Source organism: Salmo salar, chromosome 03 (assembly GCF_965601325.2).
Source record: "Salmo salar chromosome 03, fSalSal1, whole genome shotgun sequence".
In the NCBI taxonomy this organism is placed as follows: Eukaryota; Metazoa; Chordata; class Actinopteri; order Salmoniformes; family Salmonidae; genus Salmo; species Salmo salar.
Window position 1 is genome coordinate 12,359,129 of NC_138293.1, and position 20,173 is coordinate 12,379,301.

The 20,173-nt window shown below is 43.1% G+C and overlaps 1 protein-coding gene across 1 annotated transcript in view; it reads left to right on the forward strand.

Annotated features, from left to right (window-relative positions):
* Nucleotides 1-1,222: 1,222 nt before the first annotated feature.
* LOC106598456 (SH3-containing GRB2-like protein 3-interacting protein 1) overlaps nucleotides 1,223-20,173 on the forward strand; it is a 72,572-nt gene continuing 53,621 nt past the window's right edge. The window contains exons 1-2 of the mRNA XM_082973266.1: nucleotides 1,223-1,708; nucleotides 15,004-15,067. Of these exons, the coding sequence (XP_082829392.1) occupies nucleotides 1,699-1,708; nucleotides 15,004-15,067 (74 nt within the window). The 5' untranslated portion in view covers nucleotides 1,223-1,698. The remainder of the gene's footprint in view (nucleotides 1,709-15,003; nucleotides 15,068-20,173) is intronic.

The window sequence follows — 20,173 nt, forward strand, 5'->3', positions numbered from 1 at the left end:
TGGCGACAGTAGTTAGAGCGTTAGGCCAGCAACCGAAAGGTTGCTGGATCGAATCCCCGAGCTGACAAGGTAAAACTTTGTCATTCTGCCCCTGATCAAGGCAGTTAACACACTGTTCCCCGGAAGGCCGTCATTGTAAATAAGAATTTGTTCTTAACTGACTTGCCTGGTTAAATAAAATAACAAATTCTTACTTACAACAGCAGCCTACACCGGCCAAACCCGGACGATGATGGTCCAGTTGTGCCCCGCACTAAGGGACTCCCAATCACGGCCGGTTTTGATACAGCCTGGATTATAAACTGGTTACCAACGTAATTAGAGAAAAAAAATACATGTTTTGTCATAGCCCTGGTCTGATATACCATGGCTTTCAGCCAATCAGCATTCAGGGCTCGAACCACCCAGTTTATAATTACGCAATAATAAAGCAATAAGGTGTAGTATATGGCCATTATACCAGGGTATATTGGCAGTATATCACAAACGCCTGAGGTGCCTAATTGCTATTATAAACGTAATTTGAGACGCAAAAATAAATGTTTTGTCATACCCGTGGTCTGATATACCACGGCTGTCAGCCAATCAGCATTCAAGGGCTCGAACCACCCAGTTTATAATTGTGTGTATAGTACAGTGTGTCTGCTAACGGACCAATCTGAGGGCACAGAGTTTCTAAGCCCAGATGCGCAACTTCACGAAACTTCCGGGAACCCCTGAGAAACGGACCAGGCCAGGTTTTGACAAGTCAATGAGAGAAGTGAAAAATTATTCCTTAGTTGTTCATTTTCTTGAAATCTAGAGGTCTCTACCTAGATTCGAGCCAATGTCTTATGTTGTGGAACACGTTATTACTACAACCTCGTGAAAGTGACAAACTGACACGTTTTCAACTTAATATCGAAGGAGTGCCTTTTTCTTGCACATGCGCAGTTCGGCGCCAGACGGCTGTTAGACCCGATGACGTGTTAATAAGCATGAGCTTAGCAAGACAAAGTCGCCATGACATCGCCCAGAAGTGTGATCGTGGATTTCTATTGGAGAAGCAGTTTTAGCCTACCTTCATACTGTACTTTATTTGGTAAGGCTAAGGCATCAGGGTACAGAAGCCATAGGACAAAGCAGATGATTACCGGAGTGCCGGGATTGGCTCTGCTCAGGTGTGACATCAGCAAGCTTCCGACTCCCTCCTCCCTTGCTCCCCTCTCTCGCCTCTCTCTCTCTCTCTCTCGCTCTCTCTCTCTCTATTCAACGGGCTGTATTGGCATGGAAAACATATGTTTACATTGCCAAAGCAAGTCTGCCTCTCTCTCGCTCTCTCTCTCTCTCTCAGTTTTTTTCTCCTTTGCCTTTCCTCCTCAGCATCCACTTCTGATGCGGTGTGTATGTGCTGTTGGGGCGACCGGAGCCTAACGCGCAGGGCCCTTCACCCGATTCGCTGCACCTTCCTTGGGTCTCTGTCTCTTCCACTTCCCCCTGCCTGTCAGCCTGCTTGGATACCTCCCCCACCCCCCGTAGGGAGAAACGACGGGCTGCTTCACTGGGGAGCCGTTCGGGAATTAGCAATGCCCAATCCCGGCATCCTTTAGCCACTTGGAATATCTCGGATTTCTACATCCGTCCGTCTGTCTCGCTATCCATCTGTCTCCGGTCTCCCTCCATCCGTGGCGGGGGACAGAGGAATGAACATCTGCAACCATGATGCAAGGTAATTATTTGTACCCCCACCCCATCCCCTCCTCCTATCCTCCTTTTTATCCTCGACATCCTCCCTCTCTTCTCCTACCCTCTTATATCCTTCTGAAAGGCAGTATGTTGGGTGCTAGTGCTTGGTAATAAGCTGTTGTGGGTATGAAGGCAGTATGTTGGGTGCTAGTGCTTGGTAATAAACTGTTGTGGGTATGAAGGCAGTATCTTGGGTGCTAGTGTTTGGTAATAAGCTGTTGTGGGTATGAAGGCAGTATGTTGGGTGCTAGTGCTTGGTAATAAGCTGTTGTGGGTATGAAGGCAGTATGTTGGGTGCTAGTGTTTGGTAATAAACTGTTGTGGGTATGAAGGCAGTATGTTGGGTGCTAGTGTTTGGTAATAAGCTGTTGTGGGTATGAAGGCAGTATGTTGGGTGCTAGTGTTTGGTAATAAACTGTTGTGGGTACGAAGGCAGTATGTTGGGTGCTAGTGCTTGGTAATAAGCTGTTGTGGGTATGAAGGCAGTATGTTGGGTGCTAGTGTTTGGTAATAAACTGTTGTGGGTATGAAGGCAGTATGTTGGGTGCTAGTGCTTGGTAATAAGCTGTTGTGGGTATGAAGGCAGTATGTTGGGTGCTAGTGTTTGGTAATAAGCTGTTGTGGGTATGAAGGCAGTATGTTGGGTGCTAGTGCTTGGTAATAAGCTGTTGTGGGTATGAAGGCAGTATGTTGGGTGCTAGTGCTTGGTAATAAGCTGTTGTGGGTATGAAGGCAGTATGTTGGGTGCTAGTGCTTGGTAATAAGCTGTTGTGGGTATGAAGGCAGTATGTTGGGTGCTAGTGTTTGGTAATAAACTGTTGTGGGTATGAAGGCAGTATGTTGGGTGCTAGTGTTTGGTAATAAGCTGTTGTGGGTATGAAGGCAGTATGTTGGGTGCTAGTGCTTGGTAATAAGCTGTTGTGGGTATGAAGGCAGTATGTTGGGTGCTAGTGTTTGGTAATAAGCTGTTGTGGGTATGAAGGCAGTATGTTGGGTGCTAGTGCTTGGTAATAAGCTGTTGTGGGTATGAAGGCAGTATGTTGGGTGCTAGTGCTTGGTAATAAGCTATTTGGCACATCTGTGTGTTTGTTGCTTAGGCTAGCATATGGGGTTATTTGTAAGGGGAGGATAGATGTTCACTTCACAGCTGTCTGTCTCGGCAGGGTTTCTTGTGTGTGTGGTGTGTGTGTGTGTGTGTGTGTGTGTGTGTGTGTGTGTGTGTGTGTGTGTGTGTGTGTGTGTGTGTGTGTGTGTGTGTGTGTGTGTGTGTGTGTGTGTGTGTGTGTCTGGTGATGGTTGTGTGTGTACTCAATATTCTTGTCTCAAGGTTATTCCCATTATTGTGTCTCAATACTAAATGTTCTAGAATTCTGTGAGCTCTAGTGTGTTCTGTTGTAGTCTAATGTGTTGGCTGAAATAATGCATTCTGTGAGCTCTAGTGTGTTCTGTTCTAGTCTAATGTGTTGGCTGAAATAATGCATTCTGTGAGCTCTAGTGTGTTCTGTTCTAGTCTAATGTGTTGGCTGAAATAATGCATTCTGTGAGCTCTAGTGTGTTCTGTTCTAGTCTAATGTGTTGGCTGAAATAATGCATTCTGTGAGCTCTAGTGTGTTCTGTTCTAGTCTAATGTGTTGGCTGAAATAATGCATTCTGTGAGCTCTAGTGTGTTCTGTTGTAGTCTAATGTGTTGGCTGAAATAATGCATTCTGTGAGCTCTAGTGTGTTCTGTTCCAGTCTAATGTGTTGGCTGAAATAATGCATTCTGTGAGCTCTAGTGTGTTCTGTTCCAGTCTAATGTGTTGGCTGAAATAATGCATTCTGTGAGCTCTAGTGTGTTCTGTTCCAGTCTAATGTGTTGGCTGAAATAATGCCAGCTCATTTCAGAATGTGTGAATCAGTTACTCATTCTCCGATGATCCTACCCATCATATCAAGAGGACATTATCAAACCATTTGTATTTATTTATTCATTTATTCTCCCGAAATTCATGGTATTCAATTGGTAGTTACAGTCTTGTCTCATCGCTGCAACTCCCGTACAGACTCGGGAGAGCCGCACTGCTTCTTGACACAATGCCTGCTTAACCTGCTTAAGCCAGCCACACCAATGTGTCAGAGGAAACATCGTACACCTGGCGACAGTGTCAGCGTGCACTACACCCGGCCCGCCACAGGAGTCGCTAGAGCGCGACGGGACAAGGACATCCCTGCTGGCCAAACGCTCCCCTAACCCGGACGACGCTGGGCCAATTGTGCACTGCCCCATGGGTCTCCGGGTCGCGGCCCGGCTGCAACAGAGCCTGGACTCAAAACCAGGATCTCTAGTGGCACAGCTAGTACTGCGATGCAGTGCCTTAGACCACTGCACCACTCGGGAGGCACCTAAAACATTTTAATTAGTGTTTTCATTGTGACATTGGTTGGTCTATTCTCCATTTGTTACATTTCTATAACCCAAGCTATCATGGTAATGATAATAAATCATAGATATTGAACAATAGAGTTGCATTCATTCACCATCAACTAATGCTAATACATCTCTTTCAGATCAGACATAATGTCAAGATGGTAGGCATTGCTAACAAAACACATCCATGGTCTAACATGGCTGACTTGCAGGTTTCTTAGGCCTGCTGAATGAATGGCCAAGGAGTGTAAAAGGCTTCATTGACAAATATTATTTGTGAAGCATGCCATCGATAACATGACATGTCAGTGACGACTGAACCATTTGTAGACTTGCATGCCAAGCTGGCAGCTCCTAGGCTCTAATACAATTGAGATTTGAGGCTTTCTTGCCATTCATCAATGAGAGCTATGGTAGTGTAAGCCTCAGTGCCCATGTGCAAGGTCTTAGGTAACAGATAGGCACAATGGACAGAAATAGAGATGGCTGTGAGATACTATCTCTAGTAGAGAGAGGGAGGGCTCATGGCTGTGAGATACTATCTCTAGTAGACAGAGGGAGGGCTCATGGCTGTGAGATACTATCTCTAGTAGACAGAGGGAGGGCTCATGGCTGTGAGATACTATCTCTAGTAGAGAGAGGGAGGGCTCATGGCTGTGAGATACTATCTCTAGTAGACAGAGGGAGGGCTCATGGCTGTGAGATACTATCTCTAGTAGACAGAGGGAGGGCTCATGGCTGTGAGATACTATCTCTAGTAGACAGAGGGAGGGCTCATGGCTGTGAGATACTATCTCTAGCAGAGAGAGGGAGGGCTCATGGCTGTGAGATACTATCTCTAGTAGACAGAGGGAGGGCTCATGGCTGTGAGATACTATCTCTAGTAGAGAGAGGGAGGGCTCATGGCTGTGAGATACTATCTCTAGTAGACAGAGGGAGGGCTCATGGCTGTGAGATACTATCTCTAGTAGACAGAGGGAGGGCTCATGGCTGTGAGATACTATCTCTAGTAGACAGAGGGAGGGCTCATGGCTGTGAGATACTATCCCTAGTAGACAGAGGGAGGGCTCATGGCTGTGAGATACTATCTCTAGTAGAGAGAGGGAGGGCTCATAGCTGTGAGATACTATCTATAATAGAGAGGGGGAGGGCTCATGGCTGTGAGATACTATCTCTAGTAGAGAGAGGGAGGGCTCATGGCTGTGAGATACTATCTCTAGTAGACAGAGGGAGGGCTCATGGCTGTGAGATACTATCTCTAGTAGAGAGAGGGAGGGCTCATGGCTGTGAGATACTATCTCTAGTAGAGAGAGGGAGGGCTCATGGCTGTGAGATACTATCTCTAGTAGAGAGAGGGAGGGCTCATGGCTGTGAGATACTATCTCTAGTAGACAGAGGGAGGGCTCATGGCTGTGAGATACTATCTCTAGTAGAGAGAGGGAGGGCTCATGGCTGTGAGATACTATCTCTAGTAGAGAGAGGGAGGGCTCATGGCTGTGAGATACTATCTCTAGTAGAGAGAGGGAGGGCTCATGGCTGTGAGATACTATCTCTAGTAGAGAGAGGGAGGGCTCATGGCTGTGAGATACTATCTCTAGTAGAGAGAGGGAGGGCTCATGGCTGTGAGATACTATCTCTAGTAGACAGAGGGAGGGCTCATGGCTGTGAGATACTATCTCTAGTAGAGAGATGGAGGGCTCATGGCTGTGAGATACTATCTCTAGTAGAGAGGGGGAGGGCTCATGGCTGTGAGATACTATCTCTAGTAGACAGAGGGAGGGCTCATGGCTGTGAGATACTATCTCTAGTAGACAGAGGGAGGGCTCATGGCTGTGAGATACTATCCCTAGTAGAGAGAGGGAGGGCTCATAGGCTGTGAGATACTATCTCTAGTAGACAGAGGGAGGGCTCATGGCTGTGAGATACTATCTCTAGTAGAGAGGGGGAGGGCTCATGGCTGTGAGATACTATCTCTAGTAGACAGAGGGAGGGCTCATGGCTGTGAGATACTATCTCTAGTAGAGAGAGGGAGGGCTCATGGCTGTGAGATACTATCTCTAGTAGACAGAGGGAGGGCTCATGGCTGTGAGATACTATCTCTAGTAGACAGAGGGAGGGCTCATGGCTGTGAGATACTATCTCTAGTAGAGAGAGGGAGGGCTCATGGCTGTGAGATACTATCTCTAGTAGAGAGGGGGAGGGCTCATGGCTGTGAGATACTTCTCTAGTAGAGAGGGGGAGGGCTCATGGCTGTGAGATACTATCTCTAGTAGACAGAGGGAGGGCTCATGGCTGTGAGATACTATCTCTAGTAGAGAGGGGGAGGGCTCATGGCTGTGAGATACTATCTCTAGTAGAGAGGGGGAGGGCTCATGGCTGTGAGATACTATCTCTAGTAGAGAGAGGGAGGGCTCATGGCTGTGAGATACTATCTCTAGTAGACAGAGGGAGGGCTCATGTCTGTGAGATACTATCTCTAGTAGAGAGGGGGAGGGCTCATGGCTGTGAGATACTATCTCTAGTAGAGAGGGGGAGGGCTCATGGCTGTGAGATACTATCTCTAGTAGAGAGAGGGAGGGCTCATGGCTGTGAGATACTATCTCTAGTAGAGAGAGGGAGGGCTCATGGCTGTGAGATACTATCTCTAGTAGAGAGGGGGAGGGCTCATGGCTGTGAGATACTATCTCTAGTAGAGAGGGGGAGGGCTCATGGCTGTGAGATACTATCTCTAGTAGACAGAGGGAGGGCTCATGGCTGTGAGATACTATCTCTAGTAGAGAGGGGGAGGGCTCATGGCTGTGAGATACTATCTCTAGTAGAGAGAGGGAGGGCTCATGGCTGTGAGATACTATCTCTAGTAGAGAGAGGGAGGGCTCATGGCTGTGAGATACTATCTCTAGTAGAGAGAGGGAGGGCTCATGGCTGTGAGATACTATCTCTAGTAGAGAGAGGGAGGGCTCATGGCTGTGAGATACTATCTCTAGTAGAGAGAGGGAGGGCTCATGGCTGTGAGATACTATCTCTAGTAGAGAGGGGGAGGGCTCATGGCTGTGAGATACTATCTCTAGTAGACAGAGGGAGGGCTCATGGCTGTGAGATACTATCTCTAGTAGAGAGAGGGAGGGCTCATGGCTGTGAGATACTATCTCTAGTAGAGAGGGGGAGGGCTCATGGCTGTGAGATACTATCTCTAGTAGAGAGAGGGAGGGCTCATGGCTGTGAGATACTATCTCTAGTAGAGAGGGGGAGGGCTCTGCCTAGAGTTTCTCTGAGGCCAGTTGACTGCTATTCAGTGCAGTGTTAGTGTACAATGTTTCATTAAGTCGTCCATTAAAGAGTTTGGAGTGGAGAGCGAAAGGGAAAAACTGGGTGCATCTCAATAGTCTAAAGTAGGTTCATCCTCAATAAGTACCCTCTGCATTTGTCACTGTCCAGCTCTTTCACATCAGTGCAAATGAAGGAAAAGAGACAAAGAGAGGAAGCCATGGGAGACTATTGAGATGCGTCCCACCAAGGCTGTTTTTGTCTGCTCGTTGTGCTTGGCGTAAACTAAAATATCAAAACAGCTGAATAAAATTCACCCCAAGAGGTTCCCCAGTAAACATCCGGGGCTGCAGCGCACCATAATTACTATATAGCTAGTTAGTTGGCACAAAATGACAAGTTCCTCTTTCTTGATCCAACCAAAAAATGTAACAAACGAGTTACATACACACATTGCCTTGTTGCTACCTGATCCACTAAACAAAATCACCAGACAACGTTTATTTCCTGTTTATTATTCCTGTTTCCTCTGCTGGTGTTAGCTACATTTGGCTAGCACATCAAATAACCACAGAGTTAGCGTGATGTGAAGGTAGAGAAAGATCAACTTACCTTGTTAACCAGCTAGATAGATACATTTCTCTCACAACAGCCAACAATATAACTAAACTAAATGCAACTGCCATACGAATCCAGTGTTTGATGGCCACATTGTTTACATTCAAAGTTAGCTAGCAGCAGTAATTACCCTGCTATTAACCTTTCCCCCCTCACCAATCTGTCTCTCCTAGCTCTTCTACTGCTTCCTCCAAGAGGCAATTATATTTTACCCAGGTGTATTGCCCACTTAGTTTCAATTAAGAAACATACTGTCATTTTAATGAACCTCTAGCTTGTGCTAGGAATGCATTATGAACCTCACATTACAAGACCTAGCTAGTGGCTTGTTTATATCTAGTAAAGCTAGACTATAATACAAATACTAGCGTTGACACCTTGTGGCTCAGTTTGTAGAGCATGGTGTTTGCAATGCCAGCATGGTGTGTGCAATGCCAGGGTTGTGGGTTCGATTCCCACGGGGGGCCAGTACAAAAGAGCGTCTGCTAAATCGATAAGAGCGTCTGCTATATGACTAAAATGTAAAAAATCATGTTGCACTGCACATTAATTACACCAGGATGATGCATTGACGTTTTTGTCATTTAGCAGACGCTCTTATTCAGAGCGACTTACAGTAGAGTGCTTTTTTATCTTTCATACAGGTCGGGAATCAAACCCATAACCCTGGCGTTGCACGCACCACGCTCTACCAACTGAGCCACACGGGGCCTATACATAACTTTCAAGCAACATGTATTTTAGAAATGAAATCAAAATAACCTTCAATTCCTTTCTGCACAGCCTCATGATAGTGATATTTGCTAATACCGTCTGTCTCCTGTGCATGTCATCCTTAATAAGGCCTACCTTCATTACAAGGGTAGTAAACTAAACTACACTCCATGGTGAAGGAAGTTTATGATGAAAGTGGAGTTTAGTCCGCCAGGGTAGGGCTTGTACTAATACATTTCATGATGGCATGTAAAGTACTGTAGTGTATCTGTAGAAGGAAATCTGGTATCCTTCAACATGGTTAGTGTCATTAATTGTCTAATGAAAAGGAAAAACCCACAGACTGATCCAGTATCAGCCTTTTGTTTTCTTTCACGTTATTAGCAAGTGATTCACACACACACACACACAAGTTATCTCAGACGTATTAGTGCTTTTCCTATTTTTAATAGTGTCATTTCAAGTGGAGAAAACATCTCAACCAAATGTAAACAATGTGGGAGGATTTGCTAATCCTGTTTCAGTATTGAAATGACAAGCCACATGTACAAGTGCATTGAACATGCCCACGAGGCCAATACTAATCCCATCACATGTCTGCATTGGGCATGCATGCCATAAATAATCTCACATCCACTGTAATCAAGAGGGTAGAGCATGGGTACTGGAGGCAAGAGAAAAATATCCTGGAGAGTGACCACAGTGAAAGGTCACTTTCACAGTATTACTGGGCTGGAATAACAGACTGCACATCCACACACGCCCAATGGGTCCCCAGCCCACCCTATGGGTCCCCAGCCCACCCTATGGGTCCCCAGCCCACCCTATGGGTCCCCAGCCCACCCTATGGGTCCCCAGCCCACCCTATGGGGCCCCAGCCCACCCTATGGGTCCCCAGCCCACCCTATGGGTCCCCAGCCCACCCTATGGGTCTCCAGCCCAACCTATAGGTCCCCAGCCCAACCTAGAGGTCCCCAGACAACCCGATTGGTCTCCAGCCCACCCTATGGGTCCCCAGTACTAGGTTTGTCCACCTGTGCTCCAAAGTCACCTCAAACAGGACTGTACCCAACATGGGTGCCCTCTGGGGGACATATGCCCTGAGTTCTGGGCTGTGGCTGTGTCCACACATTAAACTGTATCAGGGTGTTGGTTTTTCCACTTTGATTACAACACTGTATGATGCCAACTGCCAACCCTGGAGGGGGCTTGGCCTCCGTTTTGGCACAGAATAGCTAGATTCCCCCACAGCACTGGCTCAATGGGGTGTTTCCATTGATCTCTACTGGCTTTTCTTTCCATTCCATTTTGTCTTTGGTTGTACAAATGTGGTGATTGTGTTCCCGTGTCCCACACCCTCATATATATCATCCTGACCAACCTGCCCTCTAAATACACCTCTGCTGTCTTCAAACAGGATCTCAGCGATCACTGCCTCATTGCCTGCGTCCGTAATGGGTCCGCGGTCAAATGACCACCCCTCATCACTGTTAAACGCTCCCTAAAACACTTCAGCGAGCAGGCCTTTCTAATCGACCTGGAAGGATATTGACCTCATTCCGTCAGTAGAGGATGCCTGGTTATTCTTTATAAGTGCTTTCCTCACCATCTTAAATAAGCATGCCCCATTCAAAAAATGTAGAACCAGGAACAGATATAGCCCTTGGTTCACCCCAGACCTGACTGCCCTCGACCAGCACAAAAACATCCTGTGGCATTCTGCATTAGCATCGAATAGCCCCTGCGATGTGCAACTTTTCAGGGAGGTTAGGAACCAATATACACAGGCAGTTAGGAAAGCAAAGGCTAGCATTTTCAAACAGAAATTTGCATCCTGTAGCACAAACTCCAAAAAGTTCTGGGACACTGTTAACCTCTTGGGGCTAGGTGGGACGCTAGCGTGCCACCCGTGGTGCACTCCATCAACAGCAGGTGCATTTCAAGAGCGGCAAATTTGAATCCAAATAAATGTCAAAATTCAAATTTTTCAAATATACAACTATTTTACACCATTTGAAAGATAAACATCTCCTTAATCTAACCACGTTTTACGATTTCAAAAAGGTTTTACGGCGAAAGCATAAATTTAGAGTATGTTAGGACAGTACATTTACAAGAGTTGTGTGTAATGTTTTGTCAAGTCAAAGACAGGGTCACCAAAACCATAAAACCAGCTAAAATGATGCACTAACCTTTTACAATCTCCATCAGATGACACTCCTAGGACATTATGTTAGACAATGCATGCATTTTTAGTTCTATCAAGTTCATATTTATATCCAAAAACAGCGTTTTACTATGGCATTGATGTTGAGGAAATCGTTTCCCTCCAATAACCGGCAGTCAAGTCAGCGTAACAAATTAAATAATTAAAATTAGAAAACATTGGTAAAATATTATATTGTCATTTAAAGAATTATAGATTTACATCTCTTGAACGCAATCAACTTGCCAGATTTAAAAATAACCTTACTGGGAAATCACACTTTGCAATAATCTGAGCACTGCGCCCAGAAAAATACGCGTTGCGATACAGACTAGACGTCATGTTGGGGAGATCTAAAATCGAAAATACTATGTAAATAATCCATTACCTTTGATTCTCTTCATCAGATGTCACTTCCAGGTATCACAGGTCCATAACGAATGTAGTTTTGTTCAAAAAAGCTCATCATTTATGTCCAAAAATCTCCGTCTCGTTAGCACATGATGTAAGCCAGCCGGACTTCTCGTCATGAACGAGGGGAAAAAATATATTTCCGTTCGTTCAAACATGTCAAACGTTGTATAGCATAAATCATTAGGGCCTTTTTTAACCAGAACATGAATAATATTCAAGGTGGACGAATGCATACTCTTTTATAACGTATTGGAACGAGGGTACCCAACATGAACTAGCGCGCCAGGTGTCTAATGGGACATCAACGTTCCATGGCTCTTGTTCGGTCAGATCTCCCTCCAGAAGACTCAAAACACTTTGTAAAGGCTGGTGACATCTAGTGGAAGCAATAGGAAGTGCCAAAATATTCCTAAACCCCTGTGTTTTTCAATGGGATAGGTTTAAAGTCAATACAACACATCAGGTATCCACTTCCTGTCAGAAAATGTCTCAGGGTTTTGCCTGCCAAATGAGTTCTGTTATACTCACAGACACCATTCAAACAGTTTTGGAAACTTTAGAGTGTTTTCTATCCATATATAATAAGTATATGCATATTCTAGTTACTGGGTAGGATTAGTAACCAGATTAAATCGGGTACATTTTTTTTATCCAGACGTGCAAATGCTGCCCCCTAGACCCAACAGGTTAAGTCCATGGAGAATAAGAGCACCTCCTCCCAGCTGCCCACTGCACTGAGGCTAGGAAACACTGTCACCACCGATAAATCCACCAGAATTGAGAATTTCAAGAAGCATTTTTCTACAACTGGCAATGCTTTCTACCTGGCTACCCCTACCCTGGTCAACAGCTCTGCACCCCCCACAGCAACTTGCCCAAGCCTGCCCCATTTCTCCTTCACCTAAATCCAGATAGCTGATGTTCTGAAAGAGCTGCAAAATCTGGACCCCTACAAATCAGCTAGGCTAGACAATCTGGACCCTCTCGTTCTAAAATGATCTGCCGAAATGGTTGCAACCCCTATTACTAGCCTGTTCAACCTCTCTTTCGTATCATCTGAGATCCCCAAAGATTGGAAAGCTGCCGTGGTCATCCCCCTCTTCAAAGGGGGAGACACTCTAGACCCAAACTGTTACAGACCTATATCTATCCTACCCTGCCTTTCTAAGGTCTTCGAAAACCAGGTTAACAAATAGATCACAGACCATTTAGAATCCCACCGTACCTTCTCCGCTATGCAATCTGGTTTCAGAGCCGGTCATGGGTGCACCTCAGCCACGCTCAAGGTCCTAAACGATATAATAACCACCATCGATAAGAGACATTACTGTGCAGCCGTATTCATCAACCTGGCCAAGGCTTTCGACTCTGTCAATCACCACATTCTTATCGGCAGACTCAATAGCCTTGGTTTCTCAAATGACTGCCTCGCCTGGTTCACCAACTACTTCTCAGACAGAGTTCAGTGTGTCAAATCAGAGGACCTGTTGTCCGGACCTCTGGCAGTCTCTATGGGGGTGCCACAGGGTTCAATTCTTGGGCCGACTCTTTTCTCTGTGTACGTCAATGATGTCGCTCTGCTGCTGGTAATTCTCTGATCCACCTCTACGCAGACAACACCATTCTGTATACTTCTGGCCCTTCTTTGGACACTGTGTTAACTAACCTCCAGACGAGCTTCAATGTCATACAACTCCAGTATCACTACTCTGGACGGTTCTGACTTAGAATACGTGGACAATTACAAATACCTAGGTGTCTGGTTAGACTGTAAACTCTCCTTCCAGACTCACATTATTAAGCATCTCCAATCCAAAATTAAATCTAGAATCGGCTTCCTATTTCGCAACAAAGCATCCTTCACTCATGCTGCCGAACATACCCTCGTAAAACTGACTATCCTTGATCCTTGACTTCGGCGATGTCATTTACAAAATAGCCTCCAACACTCTACTCAGCAAACCCCAAAGCCAATTCCCCCTTTGGCCGCCTTTCCTTCCAGTTCTCTGCTGCCAATGACTGGATCGAATTGCAAAAATCACTGAAGCTGGAGACTCATATCTCCCTCACTAACTTTAAGCATCAGCTGTCAGAGCAGCTTACAGATCATTGCACCTGTACATAGCCCATCTGTAAATAGCCCATCCAACTATCTCATCCCCATATAGTTTTTTTTTTCTTCTCCTTTGCACCCCAGTATCTCTACTTGCACATTCATCTTCTTCACATCTATCACTCCAGTGTTTAATTGCTAAATTGTAATTACTTCGCCACTGCGGCCTATTTATTGCCTTACCTCCCTAATCTTACCTCATTTCCACAAACTGTATATTGACTTTTCTATTGTGTTATTGACTGTATGTTTGTTTATTCCATGTGTAACTCTGTGTGGTTGTTTGTGTCTCACTGCTTTGCTTTATCTTGGCCAGGTCGTAGTTGTAAATGAGAACTTGTTCTCAACTGGCCTACCTGGTTAAATAAAGGTTAAATAAAAATACAATTAAAAAAATCCTACCTTTAAAATGTATTGACTGCAATTGAATCTTCCTCCTTAGTAATTCATTTTATACAACTTTGTAATGATTACGTCTGACATGGTTTGTTGTACAACACTCCCTTCCGAATGTATTTGGACAGTGATGCTAAAATTGTAAAGCACGGCGCTATACTCCACCATTTTGGATTTGAGCTCAAATGTTTCATATGAGGCGACAATCCAGAATGTCACATTTCATTTCAGGGTAGTTTCATACATATCTGTTTTACCATTTACAAATGAAAGCACTTTATGTATCTAGTCCCCACATTTAAAGAAGTCATAAGTATTTGGTCAAATTCGCTAATAGAGTGAGCTCCAAAAGTATTGGGACAGTGACACATTCTGTTGTTGTTTTGGATCTGTACTCCAGCACTTTAGGTTTGAAATGAAACAATGACTATGAGGTTAAAGTGCAAACTGTCAGCTTTCATTTTAGGGAATTTTCATCAACAGCTTAGAAATTACAGAACTTTTTGTACATAGTCCCCCCCAATTTTAGGGGACCAAAAGTATTGGAACAAATTCACTTAAAATAGTAAAAATGAGGTATTTGGTCCCATATTTATAGCACGCAATGACTACATCAAGCTTGTGTCTGATTGGTAATGGTAAATAATGTATTGTGTCCTTTTGGAGTCACTTTTATTGTAAATAAGAATAGAATAGAGAACCCCCTGTTATTTTAATGATGAGAGGTTAGAATGTCTTGGGGGTATGATATTTGTGTGTCTGTAACTTTCTTAATCATCATTATTCACGGTTCATTCAGGATTATCCGTAATCATGCTAGCATCCACATAAACGTAGAAGTGTTTAAAAACATATTCTATTGTTATTAACACTAAAAGTGACTCCAAAATGACACAATAGATTTATGCAACTCAATATGAGGAAGGTGTTCTTAATGTTTGGTCATACTCAGTGTATAAGTGAATTTGTCCCAATACTTTTGGTCCCCTAAAATGCATAATTCTGCCTCAAATTTACCCCCCACCCCCTCCACTGTAAAACATTAGTTAAATCAACTCAAATGTAACTAATGTTTTACAGCACTTAATTAGCCTACTCTCGCCAACTCACTTTCTCTCCTGCTACCCTTCATTCCTTCTCTTTTAGGACTGAAGAAACGCACCAGGAAGGCCTTTGGGTTACGAAAGAAAGAGAAGGACACAGACTCCACGTGAGTGTTCTCTAGTAGACAGTTTAATGTGAGTGTTCTCCTGTAGACAGTTTATTATGAGTGTTCTCCTGTAGACAGTTTAATGTGAGTGTTCTCCTGTAGACAGTTTATTATGAGTGTTCTCCTGTAGACAGTTTATTATGAGTGTTCTCTAGTAGACAGTTTAATGTGAGTGTTCTCTAGTAGACAGTTTAATGTGAGTGTTCTCCTGTAGACAGTTTAATGTGAGTGTTCTCTAGTAGACAGTTTAATGTGAGTGTTCTCTAGTAGACAGTTTAATGTGAGTGTTCTCTAGTAGACAGTTTAATGTGAGTGTTCTCTAGTAGACAGTTTAATGTGAGTGTTCTCCTGTAGACAGTTTAATGTGAGTGTTCTCCTGTAGACAGTTTATTATGAGTGTTCTCCTGTAGACAGTTTAATGTGAGTGTTCTCCTGTAGACAGTTTAATGTGAGTGTTCTCCTGTAGACAGTTTATTATGAGTGTTCTCTAGTAGACAGTTTAATGTGAGTGTTCTCCTGTAGACAGTTTAATGTGAGTGTTCTCCTGTAGACAGTTTATTATGAGTGTTCTCCTGTAGACAGTTTAATGTGAGTGTTCTCCTGTAGACAGTTTAATGTGAGTGTTCTCCTGTAGACAGTTTATTATGAGTGTTCTCCTGTAGACAGTTTAATATGAGTGTTCTCCTGTAGACAGTTTAATGTGCGTGTTCTCCTGTAGACAGTTTATTATGAGTGTTCTCCTGTAGACAGTTTAACGTGAGTGTTCTCCAGTAGACAGTTTAATGTGAGTGTTCTCCAGTAGACAGTTTAATGTGAGTGTTCTCTAGTAGACAGTTTAATGTGAGTGTTCTCCTGTAGACAGTTTATTATGAGTGTTCTCCTGTAGACAGTTTAATGTGAGTGTTCTCTAGTAGACAGTTTAATGTGAGTGTTCTCCAGTAGACAGTTTAATGTGAGTGTTCTCTAGTAGACAGTTTAATGTGAGTGTTCTCCTGTAGACAGTTTATTATGAGTGTTCTCCAGTAGACAGTTTAATGTGAGTGTTCTCTAGTAGACAGTTTAATGTGAGTGTTCTCCTGTAGACAGTTTATTATGAGTGTTCTCCTGTAGACAGTTTATTATGAGCGTTCTCCTGTAGACAGTTTAATGTGAGTGTTCTCCAGTAGACAGTTTAATATGAGTGTTCTCCTGTAGACAGTTTAACGTGAGTGTTCTCCTGTAGACAGTTTAATGTGAGTGTTCTCCTGTAGACAGTTTAATGTGAGTGTTCTCCTGTAGACAGTTTAATGTGAGTCTTCTCCTGTAGACAGTTTATTATGAGTGTTCTCCTGTAGACAGTTTAATGTGAGTGTTCTCCTGTAGACAGTTTAATGTGAGTGTTCTCCAGTAGACAGTTTAATGTGAGTGTTCTCCAGTAGACAGTTTAATATGAGTGTTCTCCTGTAGACAGTTTATTATGAGTGTTCTCCAGTAGACAGTTTAATATGAGTGTTCTCCTGTAGACAGTTTAACGTGAGTGTTCTCCTGTAGACAGTTTAATATGAGTGTTCTCCTGTAGACAGTTTAACGTGAGTGTTCTCCTGTAGACAGTTTAATGTGAGTGTTCTCCTGTAGACAGTTTATTATGAGTGTTCTCCTGTAGACAGTTTAATGTGAGTGTTCTCCTGCAGACAGTTTAATGTGAGTGTTCTCCAGTAGACAGTTTAATGTGAGTGTTCTCCTGTAGACAGTTTAATGTGAGTGTTCTCCTGTAGACAGTTTATTGTGAGTGTTCTCCTGTAGACAGTTTAATGTGAGTGTTCTCCAGTAGACAGTTTAATGTGAGTGTTCTCCTGTAGACAGTTTAATGTGAGTGTTCTCCTGTAGACAGTTTAATGTGAGTGTTCTCCAGTAGACAGTTTAATGTGAGTGATCTCCTGTAGACAGTTTATTATGAGTGTTCTCCTGTAGACAGTTTAATGTGAGTGTTCTCCTGTAGACAGTTTAATGTGAGTGTTCTCCTGTAGACAGTTTAATGTGAGTGTTCTCTAGTAGACAGTTTAATGTGAGTGTTCTCCTGTAGACAGTTTAACGTGAGTGTTCTCCAGTAGACAGTTTAATGTGAGTGTTCTCCAGTAGACAGTTTAATGTGAGTGTTCTCTAGTAGACAGTTTAATGTGAGTGTTCTCCTGTAGACAGTTTAACGTGAGTGTTCTCCAGTAGACAGTTTAATGTGAGTGTTCTCCTGTAGACAGTTTAATGTGAGTGTTCTCCAGTAGACAGTTTAATGTGAGTGTTCTCCTGTAGACAGTTTAATGTGAGTGTTCTCCTGTAGACAGTTTAATAGGAGTGTTCTCCTGTAGACAGTTTAATATGAGTGTTCTCCAGTAGACAGTTTAATATGAGTGTTCTCCTGTAGACAGTTTAATGTGAGTGTTCTCCTGTAGACAGTTTAATGTGAGTGTTCTCCTGTAGACAGTTTAACGTGAGTGTTCTCCTGTAGACAGTTTAATGTGAGTGTTCTCCTGTAGACAGTTTAATGTGAGTGTTCTCCTGTAGACAGTTTAATGTGAGTGTTCTCCTGTAGACAGTTTAATGTGAGTGTTCTCCTGTAGACAGTTTAATGTGAGTGTTCTCCAGTAGACAGTTTAATGTGAGTGTTCTCCAGTAGACAGTTTAATATGAGTGTTCTCCTGTAGACAGTTTATTATGAGTGTTCTCCAGTAGACAGTTTAATATGAGTGTTCTCCTGTAGACAGTTTAACGTGAGTGTTCTCCTGTAGACAGTTTAATGTGAGTGTTCTCCTGTAGACAGTTTAATGTGAGTGTTCTCCTGTAGACAGTTTAATATGAGTGTTCTCCTGTAGACAGTTTAATATGAGTTTTCTTCTGTAGACAGTTTAATGTGAGTGTTCTCCAGTAGACAGTTTAATGTAAGTGTTCTCCTGTAGACAGTTTAACGTGAGTGTTCTCCTGTAGACAGTTTAATGTGAGTGTTCTCCTGTAGACAGTTTAATATGAGTGTTCTCCTGTAGACAGTTTAATATGAGTTTTCTCCTGTAGACAGTTTAATGTGAGTGTTCTCCAGTAGACAGTTTAATGTGAGTGTTCTCCTGTAGACAGTTTAACGTGAGTGTTCTCCAGTAGACAGTTTAATGTAAGTGTTCTCCTGTAGACAGTTTAATGTGAGTGTTCTCCTGTAGACAGTTTAATGTGAGTGTTCTCCAGTAGACAGTTTAATGTGAGTGTTCTCCAGTAGACAGTTTATTATGAGTGTTCTCCTGTAGACAGTTTAATGTGAGTGTTCTCCAGTAGACAGTTTAATGTAAGTGTTCTCCTGTAGACAGTTTATTATGAGTGTTCTCCTGTAGACAGTTTAATGTGAGTGTTCTCCAGTAGACAGTTTAATGTGAGTGTTCTCCTGTAGACAGTTTAATGTGAGTGTTCTCCAGTAGACAGTTTAATATGAGTGTTCTCCAGTAGACAGTTTAATGTGAGTGTTCTCCTGTAGACAGTTTAATGTGAGTGTTCTCCAGTAGACAGTTTAATGTGAGTGTTCTCCTGTAGACCGTTTAATGTGAGTGTTCTCCTGTAGACAGTTTAATATGAGTGTTCTCCTGTAGACAGTTTAATGTGAGTGTTCTCCAGTAGACAGTTTAATGTGAGTGTTCTCCTGTAGACAGTTTAATGTAAGTGTTCTCCTGTAGACAGTTTAATGTGAGTGTTCTCCAGTAGACAGTTTAATGTGAGTGTTCTCCTGTAGACAGTTTAATATGAGTGTTCTCCTGTAGACAGTTTAATGTGAGTGTTCTCCTGTAGACAGTTTAATGTGAGTGTTCTCCTGTAGACAGTTTATTATGAGTGTTCTCCTGTAGACAGTTTAATATGAGTGTTCTCCTGTAGACAGTTTAATGTGCGTGTTCTCCTGTAGACAGTTTATTATGAGTGTTCTCCTGTAGACAGTTTAACGTGAGTGTTCTCCAGTAGACAGTTTAATGTGAGTGTTCTCCAGTAGACAGTTTAATGTGAGTGTTCTCTAGTAGACAGTTTAATGTGAGTGTTCTCCTGTAGACAGTTTATTATGAGTGTTCTCCTGTAGACAGTTTAATGTGAGTGTTCTCTAGTAGACAGTTTAATGTGAGTGTTCTCCAGTAGACAGTTTAATGTGAGTGTTCTCTAGTAGACAGTTTAATGTGAGTGTTCTCCTGTAGACAGTTTATTATGAGTGTTCTCCAGTAGACAGTTTAATGTGAGTGTTCTCTAGTAGACAGTTTAATGTGAGTGTTCTCCTGTAGACAGTTTATTATGAGTGTTCTCCTGTAGACAGTTTATTATGAGCGTTCTCCTGTAGACAGTTTAATGTGAGTGTTCTCCAGTAGACAGTTTAATATGAGTGTTCTCCTTTAGACAGTTTAACGTGAGTGTTCTCCTGTAGACAGTTTAATGTGAGTGTTCTCCTGTAGACAGTTTAATGTGAGTGTTCTCCTGTAGACAGTTTAATGTGAGTCTTCTCCTGTAGACAGTTTATTATGAGTGTTCTCCTGTAGACAGTTTAATGTGAGTGTTCTCCTGTAGACAGTTTAATGTGAGTGTTCTCCAGTAGACAGTTTAATGTGAGTGTTCTCCAGTAGACAGTTTAATATGAGTGTTCTCCTGTAGACAGTTTATTATGAGTGTTCTCCAGTAGACAGTTTAATATGAGTGTTCTCCTGTAGACAGTTTAACGTGAGTGTTCTCCTGTAGACAGTTTAATATGAGTGTTCTCCTGTAGACAGTTTAACGTGAGTGTTCTCCTGTAGACAGTTTAATGTGAGTGTTCTCCTGTAGACAGTTTATTATGAGTGTTCTCCTGTAGACAGTTTAATGTGAGTGTTCTCCTGCAGACAGTTTATTGTGAGTGTTCTCCTGTAGACAGTTTAATGTGAGTGTTCTCCAGTAGACAGTTTAATGTGAGTGTTCTCCTGTAGACAGTTTAATGTGAGTGTTCTCCTGTAGACAGTTTATTGTGAGTGTTCTCCAGTAGACAGTTTAATGTGAGTGTTCTCCTGTAGACAGTTTAATGTGAGTGTTCTCCTGTAGACAGTTTAATGTGAGTGTTCTCCAGTAGACAGTTTAATGTGAGTGTTC